Here is a 14599-nt window from a genome sequence, read left to right on the forward strand (position 1 = left end):
AGGATAATACATTTATACAATGTAAGCTGAGTTTTCTGGGGGAAAATTTCATTTCCTGTGCCCCAATCTAAAAAAGAACTGAATAATAGTTGGTATGCAATCATTTACTATCCATACTCATCAAAATGCCTGAAAGCTTATTTGTGTCATGGAGCTCGTTTTCCCCATCAATATCCTGTGAAGCCTCCGGAAAGCTAGGGGAAATTTCACAGGATATTAGGATGGTAACATTTGGTGGCTACACAGGCATAGCATCAGGAAATGAAATGTTGACCGTTTAGAGTTGGGAGCTGAATAGAAAGAATGGAGTTCATATTCTTAGTATGTTTCACTTGCTTCCCTTTGATAACAAATTCATTAAAAAAAAACTGTATTTCCCCTTATCTCTAAGAATGCTTTTACTCTTTAAAACTTTTCTTTAAAGTTAATCCAGACTCTTCTTACTCTTTATCCTTCTTATGGATTGTCAGATAATTACTCTCACGTATTCAGAAATCTACAATTAGAGTGTGAATTTAAAGTAGCAGTCCAATTGTCTAACTTAGAACATAGTTCTTAGGAGTGCGTGGTTATTCAAATATTGTCTCTCTACTCTCTAACTTTGTGATCCTAATTGACTCGAAGCCTCTACCAGGAAGGTTTAAGGATTAAATAGAAAATGTATATAGGAATTTAGTCTAGCTTTTAGAACACAAAAATAGTAGCTATTAATATTTATACTGGGTTGCTCTACCTTAATATTCATCCCAATGTACCTTAAACAGGGCTTACAATTTTTTCCAATCAAATTTATCGTTCCTAAACTTTCATTTCATTCAATATCCAGACCATCCTCCTACCCTGCAGATATTTGTATTAGTTTTCTAGGGCTGCTGTATAACAGAGAATAACATGCTGGGTGGCTTAGAACAACAGAAATGTATTGTCTCACAGTTCTGGAGGCTAGAAGTCCAAAATCAAGGTGTTGGCAGTGCCATGATGTCTCAGAAACCTGTAGAGGGATAATCCTTCCCTGCCTCTTCCTAGATTCTGGTGGTTGCCTGCAGTCCTTGATTTTCCCTGGTTTGCAGCTGCAGCTCTTTAATCTCTGCCTCTATCACATGTGTCTGTGTTTCTCTGCGTGTTCTCTTCTCCTCTCCTTATAAGGACACCAGTCATATTGGATTAAGGACCAACCCTATTCTAGTCCAAACTCATCTTAAGTGATTATATCTTCTAAGGACTTATTTCCAGAAAAGGTCAACATATCTTTTGGGGGGACAGAATTCAACTCACAACTGTATCCAATAGACATTACTCCCTCCTTTCTTTCCTGAACTTCAAAAGTTATTTTTAAATTTTTCTAATACCTTTTCCCATCCATAGTTAATCAAACTCTACATATTTTCTATCTGCTTTCTTATGGATTTACCCCTCTTCACTCCCAGAACAACTATTTCTCCTAACTACAGTATAACATTTTAAACTAATGGCCTTTAGTCTTGTTTGCTTCCCATCCGTCGTCAATTCTGTTGTTAGATTAATATTCCTGAAAGCTAGTTATACATTCTCCTATTTATTCATTTATTCAATAAGCATTTACTGGACATCTTCTATGTGTCAGGCACTGTTCTATATGCACAGTATAGAGAGAAATTAAATGTGTTCACTCTCAAGAACTGTATAGCCTTGTAGAGTTTACACATAAAGAGACAGACTGTTGCAGGTATTTTTCAGGTGCATGGACAAAATGAGATCAGAGCACAGAGAAGAGAGTGACCAAATTACATGTGGAAAAGGGTTAAGTCATGAAAACCTTCCTAGAGGAATAAGCATCACTCTTACCAGAATTCACATCACCTCGTTTTTCTGTATATGAAACTGTTCCCTCCTGATATGACATATTTGCCCTCCTCTTCATGCCACTTAGAGGTGGTTCCTGCTCCCATCCCAGGCAGAGTTTTCCTTACCTCCACCATCTCAAATACCTGGCATTCTTCAAGACCTACTTTAGACCCCACTTCTATTCACCCCTCTTCAGATAATTTCCCCTCATCATGATCTCATCTTTTTAGATTTCTTATGCATAAGTCCTCAAACCCAATATCTTATATAAACAATGTGTTTCCTTGACTGATTGTGGGCAATGAAGAAATAACTGCATAGAAGATAATTTATATTTAGATAGTACATAGTAAATATTTGTTAAGAGCATGATTTTATAAACTTCCGTCTTATTTCTTCAACTAAAAGCTCTTCTGGAGTAGCTTATGTGTCTTACTTGTATCTCTCTGGCAAGGGATATGGTCAAACATAGAGTAGACTCTTTATAAATACTTATATAATCTATGAAAATGCATGTGAATGGATTTACTGAGTATAAAATAAGTGAACTTCTAGCACAGATATTTGATACCTTACTTCTCACCATTGTCTAAATTATAAACTGGTATACGTGGATGAAACTCATTGTCTTTCAATCTAAATATTTTACAATATGACAATTTTTGACTTCCTAAAATGTCAAGGCAATATAATCCAGAATTCTGTATCTAAATTTGAGGAATGGTATTTAAACTCGGCTTTGCTGAATTTCCAAACGGTTGTAGAATTGGACCTGGAAAAACGCATTTATAGTTCATCACAGTGTTGCCAGACTTAGTCATCGGTGGCAACTGATTCCTCTCGTGTCCTGGCTTCTGCACTGCTGGGCAGCTTCACCCACTGATGAGTCTCGTCCCTGCTCCCCTCTAAGGCACCCACCTGTGGAGGCATCAGGAGCTTTAGAAACAAGAGTGCTGTTGTTTTACCCTCAGACAAGAGAATAGATGCCAAAGAAATAAAAACAGGAAGTAATGAGCGAGAGGACGTGCCCGTACTCCTTCAGACCCATCCCAGCCAGTTGGCAGAAAGAAGGAGTTCGTTGCCAGTTACCAGCAATGAGCCAGGAGTGACAATATTATACAGCTTGGAAGTGAATTTTTGGAAGAAACCATTTTGGATCTTAGTTTTAGTGCTTAAAAAAAACTAAAAAAAATTAAATTAAAGAAAGGAAATAAGGACATTACAGAACCCTTTTGACTTCTCTGACATCTAGACTAGGTGATGTGCCCCTCCTAAATATTCCCACAGCAACCTGGGTTTGCCTAGAATTTTATACATAAGGAATGATGTCCTACTAGTCTTTTGCTGGACTGGTTCCCTAACCAGCCTGTGAGCTCCTTGAGGATGAGGAGGAATTTGTTACCTTACTTCTGTATTCCCAGTGCTTGGCAAAGTAACAGATAAATAATAAATATTTGTTAAATAAATAAACTAATTATCAAAATTCATATTTTATGTTATTTTGATGTTTGTTTCAAGAGTAAGTACATTTACTTTGTAATTTGAAACTGTTCTTAATGCCAAAGCTATTGGAAGACTAAAACATCCAAGGAAGCCTGAAAACCGTGCAGAGGAGCAGCTGTCCTGTGGGGGCTCACTGGATGGTGTGAACTGTGGCTTTCCACCCTCTCACTGATATGCATTTCAAACTGTCCTGGAGTTTGAAATACATTTTCTTACTAAATAGGACATTGAAGGACAGTCAATACGTGGTCAATCTATTCTTAAATTAATGCCTTTTGGAATTCTGTATTCCTTTCACTCCTACCTTATTTGAAGTCTGCTTTTGTAAGCATAACTTTTTTTTCCCCCAAATGATTGAAGATTGTTTTTGTTTGGGATTCTAGAAAGCACTCAGGTTGATGCTCCTGAGAATTAGTTCTAGTTAATTAAAATAAATAGCATTAGGGAAAGATCACTCAAAACACAGAGGAAGATTTCCAGGATGAGAACCAATAATTCAAAAGGGCCCAGGACTCATATAGGTTAATAAGAAAATAGAATTGACTTTATAAAAATTTCAATGTACTATATATACAAATTTTCCAAAATGAATTCTTGAAATACGTTTGTGCAAACTTATTTTTTCTCCTACAAGAAACTTTCGTTACCTTTTGCGGCTTCTATATATTTTGATTGTTTTTGGCAAGGAAGCTGGGCTCCAAATGTCTCATTCCACGACCTAAACTGTGTTCTTGTACTAGACAAGTATTCAATAAAACTTTCTGGATAAATAAATATTGACAAAATGGATTAAATAATGCCTGCAATCATTTTTCCAGATTGACTAATTTATTTGGATTAACTTTCAGCAGCAATTTAAGACAAATTTATTTGTGAATTCCTAGTATATTTCATCCCACCTAGAAGTGAAGACTCATATTTTATCTTTATCTTTTCCTGTATGTTAATGAGTAGAGAAACCGAGGCACATTTTCCTTTACTAAAGTAAACAACCTAGTTAATCTTTCCTTTTGTCCAACCTAAATCTTTCCCTCCACAGGATAGCAGATGTTCTACATTCTTCTCCTCTGATCTCAACACCTGCTAACCAATGTGTTATAAGTGTTCCATAGCTATGTGGGATTGAACAAATAATGAAAAGTTTTTTGAAAACCGTAAATCTTCCTACAGATATTTTAAGAAAATGACCTATGTTCTTTCCTTTATAGATATTTTCCTTATAGTCACCATGTTTTAAGAAATTAAAATATGAGTTAAACCGTAATGATAAAATTTGGAATCTAAACAAAATTAAAATGAATAATACTGAATAATTATTAATAATTTAAAGCTTTTGAGATTATAATAAAACTTGTTCTTGTTCACGTTTCCCCTACATGAGGGTGTTTTAATTTGGTCTCCATTCATTTACTTATTAAGGATAATAACTTCTCAGAAGCACATGGCTTTATAGGTCAAAATTTTGGATTCCATTTTCTGTATTTTTCTTATCCAAACATAGGAGAGTGAAGTATCCCTAGTTTTGTTCTGTATTTTGCTAAAGAAACTTGCAGATCTTCCTTCTCTATGTAGTAAAGGTATGTGGGAGAAAAACTGGTTGTCTCACTTGTTGGTCTTCTCACCCTCTCCCTCTGCCTCTGCCTCTCCCTCTTTCCTCCTCTTCTTTTTCCTCCTCCTTCTATCTTTGCTTTTCTTGTCTATTGTTCTCCTTACAGGCACAGAAATTTCCCAGTGAATAACTTTGTTGTGCATCTAGAAAGTTAGTAATACAACTTCCTAGGAAAGGCAACAGCTTCTCTCTCTCTTCCCAAATATTATCAGGGCATTTATCCTCTGTTGAGATTGATATTGAGACTTGCTTCTAGACAATCATGAATGTGCATTACAAAAACTAAGATGAACATGAAAATAAAGAGATGGATTTATATTCTTAAGTATCTTTAAGTTTTTTAAAATAGTCTATTATCTGCTTTGAAAGTGATTTGATATGGGAATGCCAGAAAGAAGGGTAAAATCTATTTTTATTTCTGGTCTTCAGAGAAATAGCCTTCTAATTTTTAATAGGTATAAAATAGACATAAATTAAGTCTAGGTATATAAGGACAATTTTGGATGTTATGGGCATTAGTTCAGGTCTCTAAATATACTCAGGTGGATAAACTTAGGAATTATGCCTTCAGAATGAAAGCACTAGTGCTGCCGCACCTCCAGAAGTGAGCCAAGGAATAGTGTAAAAAGAGATGGTCCCCTTTAGACACTTCGAAATATTTCAGAATCCTTGGTAGTAAAATGAATGAGATCAAAGAGCCATTGAGAACTGTGGAATGTTTAGTTCATTGTAAAAGCAAGTTCAACTTAGTCAGGGTGAGGGCAGTGAATAAAGGATGTCAGTAAAGAATGAATTAGAAGGAAAAAACTGACTACAATGATGTCTAGATTTTCTCTAGAAGCATAAATATTCTTCTGTATCAGAAAAGACAGGAAAAGAAAGCAAATGCAACTGCAAAGAAATGATAAGATAGAGTTGACTTGATTCTAAAAATGTCTTATATACAATATTTAATTTTATACTCATTTGAATATCCCATACTGAATATTCTCTTGTAATATAACAATAACTCTTTTTAGTTATATAATAACTCTACAATTACAAAACAACTCCACCATCTAAAGCTGCTAACACAAACAACTAATATTCAATTCAGTTAGCAAATTAACTCAACAAATATTTAATGAGCATTTACTATGATCCTGGCTACTGTGCTAAAATATCAGAATATATCCATGGACAAGCCAGAATAAATTGCATCTGTCCTTATAAAGCTATAAATCTGTCATGAGGAGACCAAAAAATAGACAAAAATACAATAATATAGTAGGTTCAAAAGTGTTAAATACCACATTAAAAGAAAAAAATAGAGTAGGGATTGGTAGATGGAAGGTGACATGGCTGTATATGTATGGTAATTTTCAATTTTTTGTAAGGTGGTCAGAGTAGGCTTCATGGATAAGGTGACATTTGAGCTAAGAGTTGAAAGAGATGAAGGAAATCTGAATTGTGGGTACTATATGTTGCTCAGAATTTGGTACTTACTTAATTTACCTCCGGACTACACAAAAAGTCATGATGCTGCCCATTTGAAGAAATAGCTAGGCAGGTTTTTGGTTCTCTTCTTTAGTTCAAGCAGTGTCATTACTGGGAAGAGATTAAGTAGACAGACTTCATTCAAAACAGTTCAAAACTTTTCATGCATTTAGGCAGGCAGACACATTTGGCATAGCACAGATTGTACTTACTCACTTAGGATTAATATTTGAGAACAGGACTAGGGTTTGCTATAGATATTACTACTAAAATTTCTAGTGTATTCAATATAAGGCAGGCTCAGTTCTCTTTGTGGAGTTTTTACAGCTATTCAATAGTTTGAGCCTTGTGTTTGGAGGAAAAAAAAATCTATGTCAAATGCATTAACAGACTGAAAGCTGGTTTTTCCAGACAAAACTGTAGATGAGCATTGCATGTGCATTAAGTGTAGTTTTAGTTTCACATTTTGGCCACAATCATTTAAATTTCCCAATGATGCATGGAAAGAAACTTAAGTAGTACCTAATATAAAAGATTTTCCTTTTTATTTTTTCCATTTTAAGTAAAGGAAAAACAGCAGTTTTGCTAGTTAGCTGAAAAGCCTTTTCATGTGAGATTGAGAAACGTTTCATGACTGTATTGAAGAAACTACCTTCCTTTATACAGTTTATCTAATCTCATTTTATTTGTATGTTTCACTGAAATACTATATATGAGTTGTTTTCTTTTTACTTTCTCAGATTTTAAGATAAGTTTTCAAAATTAATTGTTATTATATTGCTTTAGAATATTAAGTGTGATTGTCCTAGTGGAACAGAAATTTAACTCAGCTCAAATAATCATTGAATGGCTACTTTTGTTCAGTTGGTACAAAAAAGTAGAGAGGAAGGGCACAAAAAAGTAGTAATCTGAATGAGCATCCTAAAAAGAGATTTAAATTCAGGGGGTTCATTGGAAAGTGAAAGTCTATAAGTAAAGTAGTCTTTACAAAAGATGTAAAACTTCACAGGCCTTCTCCCTACTTACCTACCCACCTACTCTCTCACAGACCTTGAGGCTGAGGTGGAAAAATTTGTCAAAGTATGTAACAGAACCCCTCAGCTATCCCTAGTGGCTGCATATGTATCTAATTTTTAAAATGTTGGTGATTGGATAAGGAAAAAGAAATGATCTACGTGGAATTGTTGGCATTGAGTCAGAGGAGTCTCAAGGAAGAGCTGAATACTCTAACCTCTTTGCCTCTCCCTGATGATGATAAACAGTGCCTGAGAGCAGAAGGAAGGGAGGGATTTCCTTGGAAGAGTCTCTGGAACTGAGTCCAGCAGCGGGGGCTATGCTGTGCGTTGGTAAAGGCAGCATCTGTGGTTTGGTCCAGAGGGACCAGTGGGGCTGCTCTGCTGCTGCCTCTCTTGTCTCATGAAACATTCTCTGACCACTTCGTGAGGACACCAGCTGACTGTGCCATGATTCTAACCCTTCAAAAACGTTTACAATTAGAGAAACTTTAAATAGTGTTAACCCAGACCTCATAACCCCGAAAGGGCCCTAGGCCAACTCGGCCAGGAAGGCTGAAGGGTTGCTATAACTTTTTGAAAAATTTTTAAAAATGTGAGCTGCTGTGGCTGACACAGTTTTCTTCCTTTCTGGCCACACAGATGTCTAGATGTCAGGGGCACACTTAGCAAGAACAATCAAGTGACCCATTTCCCTTTCATTCAAAATAGGGGTCCTCAGTGCACATCTTCTCTGGGAAGTTTAGGGAAGGAGGAAAGAGAGCTTCATGGGCTATCTTTTTAAGAAGCACATCAATGAACTAGTCCTTCCTTCCTTCACTCACTCATTCATCTATGCAACAAATATGTGTACCAAAGACTGATTATATGACATTGAGTGTGAAGGTTACTGAGAGGAACACATGTCTGGTTCCTGAGGAGCTCACAGTCCAGTGAGAGAAAATGATATGAACACATACTTGTGTGAATAAGAGATTTAAAATTTTTGTGATATGTGAGCATATTATTTCTACAAAGATCTTTAATGTCTACAGAATGTCCAGCATAGGCTTAGGAATGTTTATTTCATATATTTTTCAAAATTTTTAGATAGACCCCAATAATTTAATATTAAACATAGAATCACATCTCTCCTGGAAAGTCAAAGGTTTCAATGAGACCATTTCTATACAGGCTTTTTTGCACATGTATAATTATATAAGGGAATATAGCCCTAGGGTGTGGCCCATAGCTGTCAAGCAGTGGTTCTGATGGCTGAGTTTCTAGTTGTCTATTATAATAAGATGGTGGATTTGGTCTGCCATCTAGTGATTAAGAATTGAATGCTTACAACTAAATTTAAAAGCACCTAAGCTTTGTGAGAAGACAAATCTATGAGGATGTATGAGAAACACAGGACGACTGAGTTACTCTCAAACAAAACATGGTCAGATAAAATACATCTCTTCTCTCTAAGAGATCAGTGTCAAGATGTTTGTGGGAATGACTTTGTAATGGATTGGTTTAATTTGTTGGAACATTTGATAAGGGTGAAAGAATCACGTAGCTTGGAAGATAAAACTTTTGGAGGTTACAACATCATGGAAGATTACAAAATAATGGCAATACAATCAGATATCTATCGGTCTTCCTCAATTTTAAGAAAATTAAAGAAATGTAAATAGAAAAAAATACAAGTGGCAAAGTATTTTGGTTTTGGAGTCCTTTTTCAAATTTTATAAGAAATAATTTTTACTTCTAGGCCTTCAATTAAGATTAATGTCAGCTTGCATTAATTTCATGATTTCTATAGAGGAATTGAACATATCAGAATGTCATATGAGAATTCTTAGTTGTTTTTCAATAATATTGTCATTCATAAAATAATTATGTCATGACTACTTCACTGCAAATTGGCTGCAATTTTGCTTCCTATTTTACTTTTCTTTTCATTTAAATACACATCTATGTAGAAAAGAGAAGGGACAACCTAATCATAAGGTGCACAATTACCATGTACAAACTTGAGAACTGCAAGACACCCTGTATTTTCTACCCAGTGTTTCTTTGTACATGTCTTTCTTTCAGACACGAACAATGAGAGTTCACTGAGTTTTCGTGCCCTCTGTGATGTGCATGGATTCTGTGTGGGGGAAGAGAAGGCAGGCTTTAGCAGCAAATGTGGTTTTTCATCTCCTTGCCATTTAAAAGCATTCCAACTAACTTTCCACATCATCTTAAATTATAAATTCTCAGAGGAAAAAGGACCAGAGATGACTCAGAGTATAAAACTAACTTTTAACATTGTCATTTAAAGCAAGTAATACAGTGGCCCACTTCTTTGCCCCTTGGATTGAGGTCATGCTGTTTTAGACTTTGAGGAAGAAACTGACCTTCTACGGTTTAAGACAAGACTGAGAGAATGTGTCTTTTTATTCCAAACTTGAAGGAGTCACAGAGAACAGGATAACTCACCCCTGAAGAGTCTCTCACACATTTTAATGATATTTAATCAACAACATCATTGTATGTCATCTTGTTTTTTGTTTGTCTTTTCATTTTCTCTATTTCCCCATATATAATTGTTTCATCGGTGAAACTGAGATCTACTTCACAATGATAGTGTATATATTTTTTGAGAATACTTTCAATATTTTGCACATGCGGTACTAGGCACATACCCACTTAACCATCAGTAAATACATGTGAACACTTTTGCCTCCCAGGGTGTGGGATAGGAGAAGCAAGTTAATTGGACTTGTGGTATATCTCATTTTCAGCCAGTGGTATTTAGTGCCTGTGATTGGATATTTCTTTCTCAATCAAAAAACTTAATGAACAAAGTTACTCTTTTTTTTTACTTAATGAAATAGTTTGATGGACTATGGGTACAAGTCCGTTTCTATATAGGCTGTGTTTTGTGGAAACATTCACCATGGAACTACATTGTTTCAAAGTGATTTTTCATATAAAAGTAACACTACTTATTTGATGTACAAATTTCTTATTTTTTTCAAAATAGTTCTGCAGAAAAGCATATTAAGGCAGGATACTTATTTTCTCCTTAGTTTAAAATGCCTATAGTAACACTGGATAGACAGAGCCAATATTGTCTTATTGATTAGCTATATATTAAATGATAAACATCTTTTGATGAAGATGAAACAGATTAGAAACTTTGTGCTTTTCTTATGAATAGCACAGAAGCGAGGATGTGGTATCATGCTCTGAAAACAATTTTCCATTTACCAAATATCTGTGATGAAACACTAAATGTGTGAGGCAAAGTATTCCATAGAGCAGTGAGAAGCATGTTATCCAAGACGTTTCTGAAGTTAGGAAGATGGATATTTGGGCTAATGTCTTTACTCTAAACTGAAATTATTTTTGTCTGTAGTTCTATATTGGGATTTCACTATATTTATTGTGATAAATATATAAATATAACTAAATATATTTCATAAACTAATTGTAAATGCATTTTAAAATGTTTAGTTTTATTTTTGTAAAGAACAAAGTTAGTGCTTGTGCAGTGAAGTTAGTGAACCATAATTTAGATTCATTCATTCGTTCATATCCATCCATTGAACGAGTATTTGTTGATGTCGACTGTATGCAAGGTATGATGTCAAGCTTCAGAAATACCACGATGAACAAGACACACTACTTCTTACCTTCATAGAATTTACTGTCTAGTGGTGGAAATAAGAAAATAAACAAGTAAAAATAAATTAATACTACTTGTGATAAATCTTATGGAAGCAGTGATTTTTGCCCAGCTGTCCCATTTTAGTAAATATTTAATTACCCTGCATATAATATGAAATGAATGAATCAATGGATGTGTGGATGAATGAGTTCTTTAAAGAGTTCTGTGAAGCATGTCAATTGGGTAAAGGAAGTCTACTTTTATAGCGTAGTTAGAGAAGAATTGTGGGGGCAGGGGGCAATTAAGCAAACCAAAATAGTGAGCTATCAGAGTCTGGGTTGAGGGAAGGGAAGGTAGTGTCAGGCAAAGGGATCAAGTTGTACAAAGACTGCAAGGGGGGGCCTTTGGGCTTTAAAAAAGAGCTTTCAGTTTAAGTAGTTGGAAATCTCCTGAAGGAATTAAGCAAGGATTATATGATGCACATTATGTTTTAAAATACTATAGTTTTGTTTCTTAAGAATCACAAAGTTAAAGATGTAATGTATGTGTTTATTTTATAGTAAATGTATGATGGAATTACTGTATGTATAAATGTGTGTATGCATTTTCAAATCTGCATTAAATTTTTATCTAAATGTAGAAAAGTATTTGGCAGATATTATGTTATAGCTTACCATATTGTTTTGGTCATGACTTTCCTTAATTTTTGATGCAAAGATAATTAATGCATTGCCTATATAGGCTTTGCATTTCCACTGCAGTTTAGGAAACACCTTTAGTTTCAGACGTTTAGTGGAAAGCCACACCATGAAATGGGTCGCTGTTATTGTTTTTTACCTTAATGTTTAAAGCAAATTTAAGTTTTTCTTCATGGTACATGCATACATATTGTCTTCTGCTGTTGTGGGATTTATTAATGGAAAGTTTCTAGTCAGTTTAAAGTCACATAAGGTTCACCAAACACTGAAATTATGTATTCTCTTTAGAACTATTCTCCGTGCCACCCTTTTCAAATGGTTTATTTTTATCCCTCAAGCATGAGCTTACCATGTTTAGTTATTTGTATCTTCAAAAATGATTTTGGAAAGCATCTCTGATTTAGTATAATTAACTTTGGATCACTTTTTTTCTCCTATCATGCTAGAATATAAGTATCATAGTAATATAATTGTGAATTATATGCTTTGTCTTTAAATACTAATGAAGTAAGTTTCATCTGTGTTTTGCCTCCTTAGGAGGTTACTGCTTAGCCCAGAGTTTTTTTAGAACCCACAAGATGACTCACCTTCTTGAATATTTCCCAGATTCCAAAATTTCAGAAGATTACTAACCTTTTTTTCTTCTTTTTCTTCTTATTCTAGAAGGATATGGTGAAGAAATAGCCTGCACTCAGAATGGTCAGATGTACTTAAACAGGGACATTTGGAAACCTGCCCCTTGCCAAATCTGTGTCTGTGACAATGGAGCCATTCTTTGTGACAAGATACAGTGCCAGGATGTGCTTGAATGTGCCGACCCCATAACTCCCCCTGGGGAATGCTGTCCTGTCTGTCCACATACAACTGGAGGTGGCAATACCAATTTTGGTAAGAATGCTTAGGGCCAACTCAGAACTGGTCCAGTGATTCATCTTTATTGTTACAGTGTGTTTTGCTCTCAGAATTCAGCAACCCAAGAGAATAATTAAGCCACTATGCAGTGGTCTATGGGGTTAATAATTTCACTTGCCCACTTTATCTAACAGTAATGAAAATAAAGTTATTTCTTGTCTTCTTAAAAACTAGGGAATTTTTTTGGCTGCATATTAAGCAGTTATGTCTAATTTGAGAATTCCTTGTACTAACTTAAGATGGTCATTTGTTACCCTATCCATGCTGGATGCCTCCAAGGTATTTTTTGGTTTTCTATAATGTCGATTAATGTCTAAGAGGAGATCTAGAAACACATTTCTTTTCCCTGGTGCCAGCTTTGCCCTTGGCAATGGAATAATAATTTCTAATGTAATTTAGTGCCATAGCACCTTCTATTACATTGGCTCATAAATGCAGAATGCTTGTAATGTTGGCTAAGAAAGACAAGAGAGTGGAATGGATTCCTGGAGAAAACGATATAAATGATTGGTTTTCAAAACTTATTTTTTGGAGAAAAGTGTCTGTGTTTAACATAGACTGTGTATTTGAGTACACATGTTAGAATAACTTACATATAAGAGAAACAAGTTCATATTTATATGTTTTAGTGAACCAGGTAAGATTAATATTAAGTTTTTAGGTTGTTTTAGCAGTCATGAAAGGAGACTTGCATGCAGCCTTGTGAAGACAGTGTCAAGGCTTTATTTTCCCCCCCAAATTTCATTGCAAATAACAACAAATATGATGAAGTATTCAAAAGTATTTTCATGGAAACATTACACGGTAATTTACCAGTTATTCTCTTGGATATCATTCCACAGTAACAATTTGCCTGTAATAAATACCCAAACTTAATTTTTAGCCATGTAATAAGGAAGATATAATGGGAAGAATTAAAAACAAGACACCGAAGGGCTACATGAAGTAGATACAATCTGCATAGAATCCCCAGGAATAATGCAAAATTAAACCTGTGAGGATAAGTGAGTAGTATGTTGGGACAGTGGTGGCACGTGTCAAAAAACAGAGCAAAATACACAACTTCCTGCAAATAGGTGGTTTAGGAAAGCCCAATTTATTCCAAGAAGAAGAATAAAAAAAAAGATCTGACAATAGCATTGATACAAAGATACTAATAAGGAAAAACGTAGGACAGTTTAACTAAATTTATGAGATAAAGAACACACCAGTAAATATATTATCACAAACAGATAGAAATTCTGACCAACCATTTAACCGTAAACTAAATAAAACTTAATGAAGTAATTGAAAGAGAGAATGTCATAAATTAGAAATACAGAAAGAAGGAATGATGAGTAAATAAGTAGAGGGATAACAAAATCATCATAGGGAAATGAAGATGAAATAGGAAGATGTACAAGGAGAATTAATACTGCAGAAGATACAGCAAGGATTGTAGAAAATAGAAATGAGAAAAGCAAAAGTAAAAAATAAAAATAGAGGAAAGGATATGGAAGAAAATAATATAGAATACAGGTAAAGGATAGCCCTAAAGAAGAATCCCAAAGAAGAAATAAATGCAATGGAGCAGAACAAATAATAATATAATCCAAGAAAAGTTTTCTGAAGTAAAATTAAACTTGCATTTTGATATTGAAAAGAGAAACCAAGTGTCTAAAAAAATCAACCCAGAAGAGTCAGCATAGAGACATATCTTAGTAAAGTTATTAAACTTTAAAGAAAAAGAAAGAATCTTTTGGAAAATCAGAGAAAAAGAATGGATAAATTCTAAAAAGAAAAACTATTCAGATTAGTGACAGGTTTCTCCATAGTAACATTCAGTGCCATAACAGAGTGGAACAATATCTAAATAAACGGTACTGATGAACCCAGTGGCAGGGCAAAAATAAAGACGCAGATGTAGAGAACAGACTTGAGGACACAATGGGGGAAG

General features: G+C 34.7%; 1 protein-coding gene across 1 annotated transcript in view; it reads left to right on the forward strand.

Moving 5' to 3' along the window:
- COL5A2 (collagen type V alpha 2 chain) overlaps positions 1-14599 on the forward strand; it is a 137737-nt gene that overhangs the window by 54101 nt on the left and 69037 nt on the right. The window contains exon 2 of the mRNA XM_057743967.1: positions 12415-12639. Within this exon, the coding sequence (XP_057599950.1) occupies positions 12415-12639 (225 nt within the window). The remainder of the gene's footprint in view (positions 1-12414; positions 12640-14599) is intronic.

This window comes from Hippopotamus amphibius, chromosome 8 (assembly GCF_030028045.1).
Source record: "Hippopotamus amphibius kiboko isolate mHipAmp2 chromosome 8, mHipAmp2.hap2, whole genome shotgun sequence".
Lineage (NCBI taxonomy): Eukaryota > Metazoa > Chordata > Mammalia > Artiodactyla > Hippopotamidae > Hippopotamus > Hippopotamus amphibius.